Below are 19,303 nucleotides of genomic sequence, written 5' to 3'. Positions count from 1 at the left end.
TGTCCTCAGAGTTATCTAAGTGGATCCTTAGAGAGGCTGGGCTATGGGGCAGAGGTCCCACTAAAGTCCAGTCATTGCTGTCCCTCTCCTTTGGCCAGCCCTGCTCCATCTTCTACCTTCAGCATTTGCTCAGGTCACCTGCCAAATAACTAAGAAATGTAATCCTAAACAGTAACAGTATCTTCCTGTTTACACTATGCCTCATCCTTGTCCTTTAAAACAAGAAAAACAAAAAAACAAAAAAAAATCTACTTTAGATGCAAGGTCTTCCTCACTATATGCAGGTACTACCATCCTCAGAAATCTTTGACAGGGATCTACAGACGAAGGTGGAAAAGCACTACCATTTCTTGTCTATTCCCAGACACACATTCCTCCCTCTGACTCTTTTAGCCTTCTTTTTTTGGAATACAAGTAACTCAAGATTTGGTAATGTGACATATGCTGCCTAGTCCCTGGATACTCCAAGTCCTTTGCTCCCCACAGTGCTAAGCCCAAACAACACCCTAGGGAAGTTCTGAATTGGAGGAAAAGCCGGATGGGGAAGAAAAGGGCTGGGCATAGAATAGGTGCTAAAAATATATATATTGCCCCGAACTGTCCATTTAGGTAAAACACAAATGAAGATTCTCAGGAACTCCTTTCATTTCAGCAGAGGTCACTTATGTACCCTGAATCCCCTGAATTTCTCTGTTCTCAAGTACAACCATCTCTCATCTATTACTCAGCAGATTTTTCAAATCACTATTAGCTATAAAAAGAAAACTCTCTTATCCCACTCTAGAGGCACTGTGGAAATAAGAAGTTTATATAAAAATGCCTTGAGAATAACACACACATACACCGCACTCTAAATTCAAGGCAGTTTTGTACCCCCACCACAATCGAGAGCTAACTTAGAATATGATCTTGGGCTTATAGCAAACCTTTTTAAATTTACACAGAAAAAGCCAAATGTTCAGTCTTTACCAGACTAAACTATCTATAACCTGAAAGGCATTAAGTGTACAGCTGTTGTTCTGTCCAGATGTTAGAGGAGAGAGGGATGAGAGCAAGACTAGAATTCCTTATGAATTTTTTTGAGAGACTAACATCTCTAAGCGAGTCACAAACTATGTTTTAGAATTGTATAAAATAGAATTCTCTTATGGTCTACTTCTTTACAACCAGGATATCACCACCTGCCCAATCTTCCTCACAGGGCTGTTGTACAGTAAAAATGCAACTCTGCACAGTACACACCTTCACTATGGTAAAACACAATGTAAGTTGTAACTTCCTCTGAAAACACTCTTGCCTGTAGCCTCCTCTTCTCTGTCCCTCCAGACTGCTGCTTCATATCTGCTAAATAGAATGTGAGGAATGATGCCTCTAGGGCCAATGAACCCCACCTTTTCAAGGAGCCAAACCAATGGAAAAAACAACATCTGTTTCTACTCCTGAAAGTACTGCTCAGAAATAAATCATTAATGCCAAATCAATACGAGTACAGTTAGTTAGGACTTGCAATTGTATGTAATTATCCTTTAGACTTAGAGAGGACTATTATTAACTTGAACGCTACTTACCTTCTCTGGCCTACCCTGTCCCCTGTGCATTTGGACTTTGTGCCAAAGGCTCAACCTGTAATGTAGGACTTCAGGTCTTACATGGAAGAGTCTCTCCACATAGCTCAGCTCATCCCAGTGGGGAAAAGCCTTTGGCTGACTGAGAGAAAATGTTTTCTCACATCTTCATCCTCATGTTGAACAAATGTGGCATTCTTCAAAAACAGAGATAAACCCAGATCTCTCCAAGAAAAGCCACTGAATTAATCAAATCCCAGGTTCTTTGGCCTATGTGGACTGTAACCATGTAACTGTGACTCAACCCCTTCAGGCATTTAGAACTCAATCTAGCAGCAGAGGAGGTACTGGCCACCCTTTTGTCAACTCACTAATTAGGGCTGTGTCACCAAGACACTACTTCATTTAATAATAACATATAATAGAAACTTTGTATCTAAGCCTTTCTTGAATCTGAATTTTTAGTCTTCCAAATATTTTAAGGAACATCTGAATACTTATTATACGGGCCCTTCCTATTTACTAAATTTATCCTTCCAGCTCCTAGGGACCACCCTATGGATCTAAGGAATAAGACTGCATCTTTCCTAAATTGGGGGGGAAAAAAAAACCTTGGGAAAAAATCTCTCATCTCTTCAGTCTAATCTCAAACAGTAGCCCCATCTCCCCATGGTCATTTTATAAAATGGAAAATCATGAGACTGGGAGTCAGGACCTGAGTTCTATGCTAGCACTGCCCCAAACTCACTGTGTGACACAGAACTAATGGTTTCATTTTTCTGAGTCTCAGTTGCTTCTTTGAAGTAATACAGGAAAGCTAAGATTAACGATGTACTTAATTGTAAGCATATTGTTGTAAGTAGCTCCAACTCTTATAATTCTATTGGTATTTCTTGTAGTTTTCAGCTACAGCCTCATCTTTAAGAAGCCATGCACCCAGGGTTGCTATTAAAATTCTAATGAATTATCCAGAAAGTTTGTTTACCCTGCACACTCTACCACCAAATCCTGCTGGACCACTGGAGAGACCTATGTAAAAATTCTCAGAAGGCACTAATCTCAAGAGCTTTACATGAGGCTGAACCATATGAAGCTGACAAAATTCATACATTTTTAACATATGAAATCAGCAATTTCATATAGTTCAACCTACTAAATTAACTTATTTAATCCTCCTAACAAACCTATGAGGTAGGTTAGGCTTTACAAATGAGGAAATAGAGGTACAGACAAGTTAATAATTTGCCACAGTCACAAAGCAAGTAGATGATGGGGTGTGGATTTAATCTCAAGACAGCTGAGCTCCTGAGCCTGGGTCCTAACTAGAACGTTATATTGCCTCCCATAATGGAAACAAAAAGAGCTTGATGACTGGGAGTCCAGACAAAGGTAGCGCATCAGAAGAAGAGTGAGAAGCTCACACCAAAGCCTCTGTTGGGTTGTACCTTTCACTTCAATGGTGGCATTTGCTTTAGGAGCACTGACAAAGTGATATACACAGTGGTATTCGCCTGAATCCTCAGCTCTCGGCTTATTGATCCTGCAGAGATGAGAAGAAAAATCAAGTGAGGAAGCTGGGAACAGTCAAAATACACAACAGAAGGAGAATCCAAGGGGCTACTACGGACCCTACTCTCCAAATCGTGCCCCTGAATGCAATTCACTTCTCCTCCTAACTAAAAGGAAAAACCTTCCCCTTGTATATCCCAAAACATTAATGTTTTACTCCTTACTGGGTGCCATGAATACAAAAGAATGATATATGGTACCCAACCTTAAGGTGCTCCGGTCTATTGGGAGAAATAAACTACAAAACAAGTAATCAAACTAGAGGGCTGTACGAAGTACTATAATCTATATTCAGATAAAGAGGACGGAGCCATCACAAAAACTTCTTGCTCATCCGTGGGTTCCAGTCAAATAATAAAGAGCAGGAAAAGAAGCAATTCTTTGTCTGTGCTTCCCTAAAGACCTTGTTTTGGTAGGCTTGTTCTTCCTACCCTGTATTTCAGTAGCATGCCTTTTAGTAATTCTATTAACAGGACTCAAGAACAGTTAAAAAAAAAAAAAATCTGCCATCAGAGCATCAACTTTTAAGGATTTTGGATTTTAGGGGCAGCTAAAACTCCAGGGCCCTGCATGATCTGGCCCTGCCTACCTCCCTAGCCTCATCTCAGCCACTTTCTAGCCCTGTTGATCTCTTTTCAGTTTTTCAATGTGCCGACCTTATTCCTACCTCAAAACCTCGACACAAGAGGTTCCCTTATATAGAATGCTCTTCTTATCAGTCTCAGCCTACCTAAACTCCTTTTCCATCAGCCTTAACTTACATGTCACTTTCCTCCCACCCCCAATTTAAGTGACATCCCCCTCCCTGACATTCTCTCTCATATTACACTGTAATTCTTCACAGCACTTATCACAACACGTAATTATATATTTATGTGGCTGCTTGATGAATGTCCGTTTTCCCAACAGACTAAGTTCTATGTGGATAGGCACTGCTTATTTGGTGCATAATATATTCAGCACATAACCTGGTACCTTGAATACAGTAGGGGTATAAATAAACAAATAAATGAATGCAAACTCAGAGTGAACAGCTGTGCACAAATCCAGACCAAGTTAAGCAGAGTGACAGGAATGAATGTAAGTAGTATATATGATGGCCAGAACAGCTCTTCCTCTCAATCACATAGAGTGATCCCAAACAAGCTTTTTTTGCCCCTGCAGACCAATTTCACACCAGCTCAGTATAGTATGTCCTATATACACCCCCAAACATGTGCAGAAAGGCTGGTGTGTAATTGCAGAACACAGAGAAACAATAGCCTCTACAGATGAGAGGATAAACAGTATACAGGTCCTGCTCTTTTGCTCAGTGGTTAAAATGATACTTATGTACATCTCCACTGTATTAGCAAACGTCTGAGAGAAATTCCTAACCATGACCACTGACTGGCCCAACGCATTTACCCATCTTACTGTTCATTCCAAAAAGAAGCATGGGTCAAGAGACTATGGATAAAGAGAGACACTGCCCATCCCCAGGACTGTCTCAGCATATCCATGGCAGCATAATATGCTCATAGTCAAGAGTCTTCTCAATTTGACACAAGTGCCTCTTCTTAATCAATATGCTCACAGTAGAAAAACAGTCACAAGTCAGCTGCTCTTAGTAAATGTTCCAGAATTTAGAGGAGGAGCAGAACTTCTATCTTCAGGGCTTAGACTGACTCTAAGTTTCCTAAGAAGACTTGGGAAAATGAGGCCACACCTATGGGCCAGAATCTTTCTACAACATTCCCTTCGACTATTAATCTGGAAGCAACTGAAGCAAATGGGAAATGTCCACTACAGGCTACACAGAAGCAGGGTCTGAGGCTGGCTCCATGGCTGACCTATCAGGTGTCCCAAAGGACTCATCAGTTATTATTCCACAAAATGTGGGAGAACACAGATTCCCTGAAAAACTCTGTCATGTAGAATACTCCTGGAAAGCTTTAAATGAGCTGAGAAAAAAAAGAAGAGGCATTTTAAAAACTCAAGGTCAAACTTTATAAAGTTACAATTCAAAGCTTTGTGGGTGACACAGTACAAGACCCAAGAGAAACATGATTGGATGGCTGATACCTTCAAAGAGCTACTGTAAAAAAAAAAAAACACACACACACACACACACATATAACCAATGGACACATCTTGAAATAACACCTTTTATTCCACCCAACATCTCTATTCCATTAACCTTTTCCAAACTATAAAGATACAGCTGAGACTATAGTTCTAAATTTTTATCAGAGGAAACTACAGTGGAGATAGATTAACTAACTTGCCACTAACAGGTATGGGACAGACCTATCAGGCAGGAAAAAAACAATGACCTAGATCCCAGAAAGTCAGAAGACCTAGAACTAATCTTGGTTCTGAAACTTATTAGATTCAGTATCTGAAAGCAGTCAAGAGTTATTTGAGTCTTAGTTTCCTTATCCAAAAAAAGGAGGAGGATCCACAAATTAATGTGGATTAAATAAGCATATAAAAAGATCTCAATTCTGCAAACTACTGCAAAATGCTCTTCCCACTACTGGGTATACAGGTTTTCCTGATCTCACTTCAGTGCATTCCTTCTTTGCACTGGATCATGCTGCCAAGCAGGATTAGCTGATCCTTTTCCAGATCAGTTTTCAACCAGAAACAAACTATTCTGAAAGGTGAGGTGCTATGTGTTACTAGGTATTCCAAAAGAGCACCAAACCCTTTGGGTACCAGGTAACTTCAGCCAGCAAATATACCCCTTTCATCAAAGGATATTTCCAGGCTACTAACCTTATTCCAGGTCATTAAATGCCCTGTATCCACTGGTCTTGATCAGGTTATGGTTAAACACTCCTAAAAGGTAATTCACTAGGAAATCTACCCAAAGATCACAGAATGATCTTGCTCTAAGAGTCCTAAAGCAAATTGCAATCTAATTTCTCAAATTCTAGACTGTCAAGAGACCTGCATTCTAGTTGTCTTTTCTATAGACTAGCATTGTTACCCTGAGCAAATCACTCTCTATGCCCTTAGCTTCTTTGTTATGATAGAGTGAGGAGATCATCTATGGCTTGCAAACCTGGCTGCTCATTAGAATCATTTGGGAATCTTTTATAGGTTCCTGGGCCTCACCCCAGATAAACTGGATTATATTCTCCAGAGGACCATTTATATCTCATGTCTCTCTCACACAGCATAATTATAGATTATGAATGTCAAGGAAGCTCAACCATACTCCCTCCCATCTTCCCAGAAGTTGCTAGCCCCTCTCACCTGTATTCCATGTTGCTGGCATTCTTACGAGTGGCAGTCAGTTCTACCCCATTCTTTGTCCAGTAGCTGTATGTAAGGGTGTGAGAGTTGGAGGTGAGGTTACACTGCAGGGTGACGGGGAGAGCAGGGCTGTCCCGAATAATGACCTCTTCACTGGTGACAATTCTTGGCTCTGTAATAAGAGTGCACAATGATAGGGAGCCATAGCTTTCCATTCTCTGCAGCCCTGGCCTGAAAGTTGGATGGGGCAGGATGGGGAGACTAGAAGAAGAGGGAGGGCAGACAGGACCACATAAGGAATTTCACTTTATCACTTTGAAGGAAGTCAAGAAAGGAAAAACAATGATTATAAGCAAATGACCACTAGCGCAGACAACAGCCTGAAGACCAGTTGGCCTAGACGTGAAAAGAATGGGAGTATTAAAGGTGCTTGTACTGGCAACAATCCACTAACACTTTTGAATACCACCGTTTTATGAGAATCGCCAACTAATTCGGCTTCAAATAGAAAACCAGGCTCCACCTTGCAGTTTTGAAGACAAAGACAATATCATTTATAGAATAAACTCCCTATGGAGTCACTAGGCCTTGGAACAACAATAACAATAATTAGATAATACATGCGTGCGTTTTCCCACATTTAAATCTGATAAACCTATGGCAAACTAGTCATGGCCATTAGTTATGCAGAAAAAGACAGTGTACATCCTAAAAGCAAATTTCCTGTTGGAAGTCTATTGCATTTTCCAAATTTTGTCTAAGTAAAATTCTTAAGGAACGATCAGTTCTCTCCAGCCCATATTTATTCCCAAAACAAAATTTTTTTCAGGATGGCACTGTAAAACACACATTCCATTTTGAGATAACTAGATGTGTTATAATAATTATAACTAGATTCAATATATGTTGGTATTATGGGCTCCTAGAATTTTAGAGCTGAAAGGCCCTTAGAGTTCATGGAATCCCACTCTTTAAGAGCTAGAAAGGTAAAATGATTTCTGCAAGGCCATAATTATTATTAATGGCAAAGCTGGGCCTAGAAAACACATCTGGCTGAATTCTTTACCCCTGCCCACCCAACCCAAAAACACTCCACACACCTTCCACCCTCGGGCAAATTATATACTTTAATCTTCTGGTTCTATTCTGGGCTAAGATAACCTGCAATCACTACTTGAGCATCTACAAAAATAACCTAAGTGAAATATTATAACAGAATGAGCAGAAATTTTTTTAAGGCACACTTGTATCATTCCTGGAAGGTTCATCCTTAAAGCACTCTGAATTCCATCATTATATTAAAGTCAAGATATTTCTGTTTGTGTCTTTTGTTGTTGCTATTTTTGTGGTTATTATTTATCTTTGATCCTTTCCCAGGTTTAGTTCTTTTTCTACTTTTGGTCAAACATTTTGGGGTGAAGCCATCTTTTCCCATGCACAATTAGAGGTACTTGCTCTTTTATTTTTTTTCCAATTCTTTCTCAGAAATCCTTGACTGACTTCCCATTTCCCTGCACCTGGCTACCTTCTGTCTACAACTGTGTAGCAGCTCACTGACACCATTTTATGCAGTGTAATGCTGACTCTTATCTCTTGAGAACAGAACTCTCCCTCCACTGGAACTAAGCTGTGCTCATTGTGTAGGGAGAAGGATAAGATGGAGAAGTCATGGGACACAAAACATAATGCCCAAGGACCTTCTAATCAATGTAACATTTCTGATTGTACAGCTCATATCATCAAAGAAACATTTGATGAATAAAGCAAATCCTTAAGTTTGCTCAATTAAATTGGTTCTCGCTATTTTCCAATTCTGGCAAAAAGATAGTGGTTATCTTCCATTCAGCACTGGACCTTATTGATAACATCAAACAGGGTCTCTATGTACAGATAATGGAGGCATAGCAGCCACTAAGACAGAAGCAGATGCATGTAAACACGTTAGCGCAGTGGTGTCCCATGGTTTCCAAAACACACTGGACAGAAGCCAAATCCCTGGGCCTTAAAGTCGAACAGAACGGCTGCAAACCCTGCAATGGAAGGCGCACACACACCATCAGCAGAAAGCATCACAGTTTCAAGAAAAATCAAAACTAAGCAAAAACAAAAGAGAGAACCAGTACTCCATGGAAATTAAAAAATATAAAGGCAACATTAAAACCCAAACACACTTTTAGGTTTTTACTGAATTTTTATTATCCAATTTCATTTTCTGTCCCACTTGGGACTCTCCTGGATCTTCTCAGACTTCACTGAGAAAGGGCAAACTCTGAGAATGAGGCCAAGAGCTTCCAGATGTTTAAATACAAGGAGGCCAAAATAAATGCTACTCTTACCTGTGGTGATGCAAATGACCACTGCAGCTCAGGGAGATTAAGAAGTTGATGAAAGCAACCTGGTAGAATGTCTGCCAAGAATTCTTGGAAGACAAAAGAAAGCACTTTTCCCCATAAGTGTTAAAGATCCTAGACAGAGTCAGCTGGGAGCATGTGGATAATTTAAATAGGTGTATGTATGATTCTGTATCACAGGACAGTAGTGAGGTGAGGTAACAACCTTCCCGTGACTGATGTATATTGGAAACCAGTGCTGGACCAACCTCCTTGGCAACAGTGTCACTCTGCATTCTGCACCAGGATAAAGGTGGGGCTTTTATTTCTGTGACTGAGCGATGACCATAAAAGTCCAAGAGAGATGAACATTTAGGAGAAGCTCATAATTTTTTACCTGCCACAGACTACTATTTAGAAGTAATGGGTAGGAGACCTTTACATCAGCCATCATTCATATGTAGGAGAATATGCTATGGCCAGACCCCCCAAAACTGGGCACATTTCCTGCCTTACATTACTTAAGGAGCTTTGTGGAAAAGTACTGTCGGGAGGTCATTCTTAGACTTCAACCTCCCCCTGGAGGCAAATATCCTTGGGGATACTGGGATAATAAAACAATCTAATTAGAATGGAATTCAGGGTGTTAAAAAAAAAAAAGAAGACTATTATGAAGAAGAAGAAGAAGTCTGGCTTTCTAAAAACAGTTAACTAGGGTTAACTGACTGAGAGAAGTCTGGGGAGGGACTGAACTAGCCAAGGTTTCATTAAACCACATATAGACACCAATTTAGGAAGCTTACTTCCAAATAAACTGGAGGAATTCTATATTTTCTCAGGATTGGTAGGCAGGTGCCCCAAAGTTTCATCTTCTATTCCCAAGGCATGATCTTTCAACTGTGAGTTTACTTGAGTCAGGCTCCTAGAAGTACAAATATCAAATGCCTGGCCCAGTCTATACCCTACAAACTTCTGCGGATCTTTGTGGCCATTTGGGTAATTCTACTTTTATAAGGAAAGGAGCAAAGGGGCAGGAGAAGGAGGCGTGCAAGGGAAAAAACTGTTAAATAAAAGAAAAATCACTGGGTTAATGTTCCCCATTTTCACAAAGACAAGGTTTTCTTTTCCCCTTTCCAGAAGCAGGTTCTCTGATTCAACAGTGCCAACTGCAGCAGCCTCTCCTCTCTCTCCTTAAGGCCTCTTTTCTTCATAGGCATCTTCTGAATTACTATAAAGAATGGACACCAAATTTGCTATTTTCCATATAAGATTATAGATTCAGGGCCCAAGTCATATTACCTACTGTGTTATTACCAAATTCCTCATAAATGTATTTTACTTACTCTCTCTCTAAACCAATCAGTTCTGTAAGCCAGAACTGGCTAGAGGTCTCTTAGTCTTTGAAGAGAAGGTAAAATACCCAGAGGATCTTTCAATTAAACAGAGAATCCTCCCTCAGTTATAATCAGGTCAGATGTGGAGCTAGAACTCTTCTTGGCTAGGAGCATCAGTGGCTTCTCCCTCCCTCTCCTTCCCACCATACAACTAGAAAGACACTTTCCAGAAACAGAAGTGGCTACAAAAGCTCATGTGTCTGATGTCTTACTTGTACCTGCTATAAGAGAGGAAGGGGAGGATTCTGAGCCAGCCACTCAGCTCACCATCACCACTCAGAAGAACGGGGTTGGAATCTAGTTTCTTGTTTTTTTTCAAGACACAAGAAAAGGCTAATGTGAACGGCTTCCAAACTATTTTTTGGAAGTAATCAGCCTCTGAGATGAGGAGCACAGTGCCAACAATCAGTCATCAGAGTCAAACTGTTTGTGAACAGGAATCAGATGCAACTCTGATTTTGAAACAGCATGATGGGATTTTAAAAAAATACTTTGTGCCTTAGGGTCACCTGGCTCCATAGCAAGACCTATGGAGGAAATCTCAGGCTGCTGCTTTTAAGAGAACAGGAGACTGGATGGGAAGGACCAGTGAAGGGCATACTGCTGCAGTGGAGGGCTGTTATCAGAGAAGTACATGCCACTGTTTTAGAAAAGAAAAAGAGCTGGAACTATGGAAATATCCAAGCTTACATGCCACCCAACAACCAAACACACCACCACATCGCACCCATGGCAACACTCCCAGCACAGAACAGGATGACATCAAGTCACAGTGAGGGAAGAGGCTGGGCAGACACAAACTTAAAACCATAGAAGTGAAGGCAGTTACTCAGAGAGCTTCAAGCAAACGAACAGAAGAAATAAAAAGTAGTTAGACTGGGGAGAGAAACAAAAATAGAAAGGCACCAGAGAATAAATCAGCAAAAGGATAGCAGGAAACCTACTACAAAATTAAAGGGGAGGGAAAGAAACAATTCAACACTACCCTGGTTTGACTGCCTGGTTTTGTAAGTTTTAAGTGTTTTTGTTTGTTTGTCTGTTTGTTTTTTAGCCTCCCCAGTACTCCCTTCCCACCTCTTCCCAATGCAGATGATTTTGGACAGTCACGGTTTTCCCCAAGTTCTTTGTTCCTGAGGAGAAAGACACAGAGAAGGGTTGAGGAATAAAGGAGGTAGAGAGGACGGCAAAGAAGAAAAAAAAAAGTTGCCACAGATGTTTTCATACACTACAACCAGTAGGGTCGTGGGTTTGAAAAAACGAAGACAGGGGGTAGGGTGAGTGATCAAACTGGGGAAGAGGGAAGGAATCGGAAGGGAAAGGTCATTGGGCCACCTCTAATGACTACAGTACTACTACTGTAGGGTGCTGGACTCACTCTGAAGGACGCTTATGGTGGCCTGGGCTCGAATCCATGTTATGGAGGGGTTTTGCCTCAAGTCATTCCTCTTGGGGTCGTTGCTGGCCCTGCACTCGTAAGTCCCAGAGTCCTCCAAGGTGAGCCGGGTTATTCTCAGCACACTCACGCCGTTTGACCCGTAGGCGGTGTTTACGGTGACACGGCGCTTCCGAGCACCGTCCCACAGCTGTCTGAAAGACTCTGCTCGGTTGACTTCTGCGTACCACCACTGGATCTCTGGCGTGGGGCTCCCGACCACGTCACAGTACAGCTCAAAGGCGTCCCCAGTGAGCTTAGTTTCTGACATGGGCGACTTGACAAACCCAGCTAGAGGGAGGGGGAGCAGGAATGCAGTGACAGGCCAATCAGAAAAAAAAAAAAAGAATCAACAGGTGTTAATAGTAATTTAAAGAAAAGAAAAGAAAAAAGCAAATGAGTTGCAAAGAACAAAAAGGATTCATTTTTAAACTATAAAGAGACAGTAAATAGCATTTCATACAAGCTTTTAGAAGAAGAACCACCCTGGGAAGCTTATGAAGCAAAGGCAGGCTACTTATAAGCTGGGGCAGCCCAGGTGCTGGCCAGGCAGAAGCAAGCCCACTAGAAAGCGTTTTAGCAATGGGCCCAGCTGGTAGAAAGGAGAAAGCCTCAGGTCTCAGGGAAGAGTCTCTTGCCTTAGAGCACAAATTATTACCTTTTCAAACTCAGACAAGTGATGAAAGATAACCAGAAGTGGCAGTAGGTTTATATTCTTAGTCGGGATCTCTCTTTTGGATGAACACTTTGTTAGAGATACAGCATCTTTTATGGGCCTCAACAAGAAGTATTAACTGACCTATTGACACATTCTCTAGGGAGTCAGAGTTCAAATTTCAACTGAAAGGATAGCAAATTTCTCTCTCATGCAGGCCCACATTCTATTCTGCCCTGGGCCTACGGCAAACAACCAACCCAGTTATCTGTGATTAGATAGCCTCCATCTGAATGCAGACCTTCAGGCAAAGGAGAACAAGACAGTTTACTTCAGAGTGAGAATTAACTACGGGGGTCAGCTAAGGAATGGAACCAACAATAACAGCAACCCAACTCATTACCAGTGAATGGGGGGACTATGCCCTCCATAATCCCGTAAGTGCATTCATCTAGAAAAGTCTCCTGAAAAGTCAGTCTTAAAAATAACCATTGTGCTTGACAGGCTCTCTATACATAGTTTAGTTGCCTGGCTCCTAAGGGCCAGCTCAAAAAAAAAAATAAAAAATAAAAAATAAAAAAATGAAAAATGTATAGTGATGAATTAAATTAAACTCTACAGTGAAGGCTAGGCCTCAACAATGTTGCCAGGCACTGCCCAGGAACTAAAGTTGATGTCTACTTTCATTGGCACAATATTTGTTTGCGGTCATATTTCCTTGAGACCAAGTGGCAATGGCAGAAAGAGTAAAAAAAAAAAAAAAAGGACCCCCCCACCCACCCAAAAAAAGAGATTTATTTGAAGAAATTGGAAGGGGTTCCGTAGGAAACTAAATCACAATGCAAGCACACTTCCTCTGAGCTACTTACTCCACCTAGGGTCCACACTCAGCATTTCTACCAATTCCGGTACTGTCCTAAGGTATAGATAGGGAATGAAGCTAAGAGGGCAATTTCTCTCAGGACCAAGCCAGCCCCTCTGCAGCGATCACAGCATGGGGCTAGAATCTACCAACATCTGACTGAAAACATTAGAGAAGTATGAATTAAATGAACAGTTTTCCTACAGTCCAGATGCCAAGGATGCAGGAGAGCTAGCTGAAAATGGAGGGTGCTTAATGGACAGTTTTCTGTTTATATCCATATCAGTATTTGCCTTTGGAAATAAACTCTACCCCATGGATTGCAGAACCCTAAGGGAGGTACTTTACTTACTCAAGTAGAGTCAAGACCTCCAAATTCACACTAGTTTTTCAACTCATAAAACATTCAGAATCTGGTAAAGAAGGAATACAGTAATTAACAGCCTTAGACTAAATGTTCTGTCTTGAAAATACCATTCTAAACCGCATCTTCAGATCAATGTCAGTTCCTTGTAAGGAACTACCTACAAGAGCCCTAAGAAGCCAAAAAGATGTCGTTCTCAGATGCAGAGGAAGTTTTAGAATGCCAGAAGGGAGACACCAAGCCTCTACAAGAAGAACTGTGCTTATTCTCAGATAAAGTGGTATCAAGGAATCATGTCTTAGTGTCACAAACTGCCACCTGCTCACCTGTCAAGTCAATGCCAACTAATACAGACAAGAAATAAAGGAAGCTGGTTTCATTCATTTCACTACTGGTTCAATCACCAGAGAAAACTGATCATCAGTAAATACCTCGAAAGCAGTAAAGAGTCATTACTCTGTTTCAATCATATTCTTGATCATTAAGTGGCAATCACAAATGCTCTTATTTTCACATTCCCTGGAGAGTTTATGTCCTCTCAAATGCTGTGATTAGTATTTGATTATGCTCTAGATATCTGTTAGTGGATTTGTTTTGTATTTTTTCCCTTTTTCTGAATTGCACTTTAAAGCAGGCTGATTTAAGCCTGTTTATCAATCTGTTGAGCACCCTAATGCAAAAGAAATATCTGCAAATAGGCCCAGAACCACCCAGAACTCATCCAATTACAGTATAATCTCAAATCTCAACACCACACAATTCAAAAGGAGATGAGGAACGGCCTGAACACAATTCTCACTGCAAAGAACTGAACAAGTCACTCAGCCTGACACTACCAGCCTTGGGCAAGACTTCTGAGGAGGAAGGAATATTGATTGATGATTTAGTTTAATTTTCTACTTGCATACAGGCAAATGAGACCAAGTCAAGAAAGTCCTTTCAATTAGCAAATTAAATGATGTACATACATCTAAACTTACCTAAAACTGAGATTAAAAATCCCTCAAAATACCAACAGACATGTATCTGTGCTCTTTCAAACGTATTATTACTATTAGACGTCTATCAACAGGTAACATTTTCTAAGTATGTGTTAGACAATGTACTAGACACTTTATCTCACTTAAGTCTCACAACAGCCTTATAAGGTAGGTGCCATTATACTCCCATTAAAGATGTGGAAATTAAGACCCAAAAAGTTGAGTACTTTGCTCATAGTCACAAGCTAATAGTAAAAGAGTCTGTCCTAGAATCCAGGTGTGTTCAAAGCCAAAGCATGGTCTCCCAACACTTTCCACAACTACAGTCAATATGCCTTATTGGGCTGGAAAAGTTCTTTATAGTTATTTGAAAGTTGAAGATATTTTTTGTCACCACTTAAAATTAATTAATAATTTATGGCCATGAAAAACCAGGACCCCTCCATTGGAACGTGCAGCACACTATAATCACTCCTTAAAATTATAATCCTATTTAAAAATGGAGATAGAGGAGCACAAGATTAAAGAATTCATGGCTCAATTGTGTGTGTGTGTGTGTGTGTGTGTGTGTGTGTGTGTGTTGAAGGGCAGGAGAAAAGTGAGAATACAAAAGATGGTTCACAAGCAAAACTGTCCCCTATTTCTGATGAGTCCGTCACCCTGCTCTTGAGAAGGTTAACTTCATAGGAAGGAGTTTAAAAGATATTAGATGCATTTCTCTCATGTTGTAGTCAGTCTCCAAATTAATATAGGGCAGCACCCGAAATTTTCATAAAACTTAACATTTTACAAAGTGCTTCCACACACATTGCATCTCATTTCATTCACATAATTTCACAAAGTTCATAGGGCAGGTGCAGAGACAGATTCATGACTTGTACAAGATCACTTGGGCAGCTAATTCTGAGTGGAGCTGGGATAACACAGGTCTTCAGCTCTTACTCTGTGGTTTTTTCCAATAAACCATACTGCCTCTAAACATACCAAGTGGAGGATCCCTTGATAACAGCACTCAACAGAAATCATGAAAACATCTATTTCTCCTAGCAATAGGTAAAAGGGAGGCGGGTGAAGGACGCTCTCTGCACAGTACAGGCATACCTTAGAGATATGTTGAGTTCGGTTCCAGACCACTACAGCAAAGTATCACAAATAAAGCAAGTCATAATCTTTTTGCTGGTGGAGTCTTACCTTCAATTTGTAAAAAAAAAAGTGTGAAGTGCAATAAAATGATGTATGCCGGTACTGTGAAATCACAACTAGCAAGGGAAAGTTATTAGCAACCATCTACACCTCATTATCTATCCAGAATTAGCTCCAATTCAGAAGAGAACCAGCTAGCAATGGCAACAGCAGGAGGCAGGCAGTTCAGAGCCTGACTCACTGCCCTGCCTTTCATTACCAAGGGTTTTCAAACAAATATGTGCCCTCAAAATGAGAGTACACAACTGCTTAAAGGTGGGAGGCCAGCAGAAGCATCTGTTTGATCTCCCAAGTCAAAGATCATCTAATATCTTAGAAAAAGCCTAAATATCAGAAAAATAACTTCCCATACCTTTCCTACCATCATCTCCACCCACTGCAACACATAACTGGTCTCAGATCTCAAAGAGGTTTGAGAAAGTACTAATATCAGTGCATTCAGTTCAACAATGATAAGGAGAAAATGAATGGTGGCCACTTGCTTTGGTGGAGGGAGGCACTAGAGGTGAGGGGTGTGGGGTGGAGGAGAATGGCAGGAAGAGTATAGGGAAAAGCATAATGTAAAATTGTGTAACCGGGGATGGGAGATGGGAGGCAAAGATGACAGCTGGGACTGGCAGCCTCAGAGAGGAGGAGCTCCCTGGCAGGAAAAATTGAATGTATATAAACGTGTAGCAGAGGGTGAGAACACAAAGGGAACACAGAAGAGCAAATTGAGTCCAATCCTAAGAAAACTGCTTTTACATACGCCCTAAGGAAGCAAAAGAGCTAGCTTCGCTCCATAGAAGAGAGACTATCAGTGATTTTTTATAGCAGAAATTCTTTGACCTCCAGAGCAATTACTGAACAGGCAATAAGACTAACTTCTCCACTCTCACAGCTGACTACTGCCAAGGCCAGGCCTTTAAATCTAGCCTGCTTTTATTACCTTTTACTTTTTTTTTTTTTTAAAACAGCTGTTAACTTTCTCAAGCCCCTCTCTACTACTAATTCACTGAGGGTGGATCACACTACTATTCTTTCCTTCATGCCTCATAACAAAGAGGAAATGACAGCCAAGGACACAAGAGCATTTCTCTTTCCTCTTTCTCTTTCTCTCTCTCTTACATCACGTATCTCAAAAAAGAAGACTGAGCAAGACAAATTAATACTGCGGTTATAGGCACAGTATTTCAAATCTGTCTAAATAATTTGACTGCTACAAGTATACACAGGCTACTTACAATACAGCGTGCCTACCCTTAGTGTTAATTTTAAAAACGAAATTGCTTATCAGTATTCCTTAACACCAAAGGCAGGTCATAAGTCCATATGCACCCACCAAGGGCAAGGCAGTCCTGAAGCTCTAGGAGTGGATGAAATGGGCTAACCTCATTCTCCGCAGCAGGAAGGAGGTATATGGGTCTGATCTCATGGATTACTCCAATCTGTAGATAGAGATGTCAGTAATTACAAAGCATTTTCCAAATTCAAACATGTTCCTTTCACAGCTACCTCCATCAGGAAGACAAAACAAAGGCTTAGAAATTAAGACTGTCTCCATCACTAGTTTCTAAACCATCCAAATTACACCATCCAAACAGCTAATGGAGCTTGGCATATTTTAGCCGGCCTTCTCCTTCGGAGAAAAAGGAAAATCTAGTTCAAAAAAGACTATGTAGTTCAGTGATTAAAAGCAACAAACTCTAAAATCAGATTTGTGTGGAGGCACTGTCACTAACAGTATGGTCTTAGGCTACTGACATAACCTCTCTGAGCTTCTCCCTAATCTGTAGAACAAGGCCAATAATAGTAGCAATCTCATAGGGTTATTGTGAGGATTAAATAGCGCGGTTTAAAATAAAGTAGTGCCTGGCACATAGTAAGCAATAATGTTAGCATTATTATATGTCTTCATAGAAATAATGCTTAGCAAGCCACATGCAGTAGCCTTCAGGACTGCTCTGCAACAGGCTAGGGAGCAGAAACTTCACACAGAAATATATTCTAACTCAGAACTCTAACTTAGAACCCAAACTTCTTCAAAAAAACCAAACCAACAAATTAATCTTAACCTAAGAACCAGAATATAAATATTAATTGTAGAAGGCAGTGAAAAAGAAGAGAATTCTTCATTCCTCCCTATCTTTAGAGCAAACTAGAATGGGGAGAGTGATAACAGCAGTGTGGACTCAAGGAGTTAACAGATGTTATTACTGAGTTAGAAGCCATTAAATCTGAGATATTATGAACAATGTAGAAAGCCCACAAGTAATAAGAATAAAAAGAGGCAATACAAGACTCTCCTTTTAAAAAGAAAATAGTAAAGAATAAACCTACCAATTACAAACCAAGCTGCTAAGCAATGATATATGGCAAGATACTGGACATTAGGCAGGCCAACCTGTAAATTCACAAAATGTAAGATAAAATGGTAGTTAAAGGATTTACGTCAGATTAGTTTGATTTCAGCCTAAGAAAAAATGTCAGCTCTTGGGTCATTACCTCCACGACTTAAATTGTCTTTACTTTGAGCAATTTCTTCAAATGGAAATGATGCTACCTTCTTTGCAGGGTATAGTTGTGAAAGTCATGTAGTATATGTGGAAGAGTTCTGTAAATTGTAAAGATCTATGCAAATGTTAAACTACTTTAGGACAGGTAAGGGATAAGCATCTGATCTTCAACAAAGATTTTCATTTAGTCCTATTGTCAATTTCCATTGAAAGGCTAAACAAGCATGATCTACCTAGATCCATGAGTCCAAAAGTCTGTGACAAAAAATTAAAAAAGTTATAAGTATGATAAGCCATAAGCTTCTCTCATCCCAGAAAACACACACAAACAAAATTTTGCATATAATACAGGGTTGTCACAGACCCGAGGTTACATACCCTGCATCTTTATTGTACTGCTGTTCGATGAGTAGAAAAATAAAGGTTTCTCTATTAAGCTGAGAGCTCACCTTATAGGGAAATGAGCCATTGGTCTACAATATCTGGGTTGGATTCTTCAACTTCTTCAACCTCAGTCTCCTCATATGAGGGAATAATTCCCACCTTCTTCATAAGGTTATGGTCACACACACACACACACACACACGTAAAATTCCTTTGTAACCCGTACAGCTATTACATGTAATAATACAACGTGGCCTTTTATGTGAGCATGCTACTCTATAATTTAAAGGGTGATCTAAATCAGTCCTGGTGTTCTGTTGAGGTACCTCAAAAGCAGTGTGGGATAAAGTGGGGGAGGGGGGTGAAAGACAGGGCTTAGAGACTCACCCATGTGAGGAGAGGGGTTGTCTAACTGTGCTTTTTCTTAATTTTTCAATTTACAAAAAAAAAAAAAAAAAGCATTGAAAACCACTGACTCAAATAATTTCAACATGTTTCAAATAGAAAGTGACATTAAATAAAGTAAGGTTTCCAGCAATTAATTTAAAAAATTAGAATAATTTTGGTTAAAAAAAATCTGATAAAAATAGAATTTGACACCAGATCTAAGAAATACAAGGGAATGGAAATTTTTAATAGCAAAGGGAACAATCAGCTCACAAAGGACCACCTATTAACATGTCTTCATGCATGTCTAACATGCTCCAGGGGCTCAGCAACACTTGCCTATGACTCTGAATATCCTCGAATGGGCTTACAACAGATTGAAAAATCCTAGTCACTTAGTCTATACTTTCATAGTCCATAGGTAAACAGCTTCATTTTTA

General features: G+C 40.2%; 1 protein-coding gene across 1 annotated transcript in view; it reads right to left on the bottom strand.

The window, feature by feature from the left end:
• The window catches only part of NPTN (neuroplastin), a 38,500-nt gene extending 19,856 nt beyond the window's left edge, over window positions 1–18,644 (bottom strand). The window contains exons 1-5 of the mRNA XM_011375472.2: window positions 18,570–18,644; window positions 16,919–17,024; window positions 11,477–11,824; window positions 6,378–6,549; window positions 3,011–3,105 (exon numbers count right to left, since the gene is read on the bottom strand). Of these exons, the coding sequence (XP_011373774.2) occupies window positions 3,011–3,105; window positions 6,378–6,549; window positions 11,477–11,824; window positions 16,919–17,024; window positions 18,570–18,644 (796 nt within the window). The remainder of the gene's footprint in view (window positions 1–3,010; window positions 3,106–6,377; window positions 6,550–11,476; window positions 11,825–16,918; window positions 17,025–18,569) is intronic.
• Window positions 18,645–19,303: the final 659 nt, after the last annotated feature.

This window comes from Pteropus vampyrus, unplaced genomic scaffold (assembly GCF_000151845.1).
Source record: "Pteropus vampyrus isolate Shadow unplaced genomic scaffold, Pvam_2.0 Scaffold10, whole genome shotgun sequence".
Classification (NCBI taxonomy): Eukaryota; Metazoa; Chordata; class Mammalia; order Chiroptera; family Pteropodidae; genus Pteropus; species Pteropus vampyrus.
This window is presented reverse-complemented; position numbering and strand designations above follow the sequence as displayed.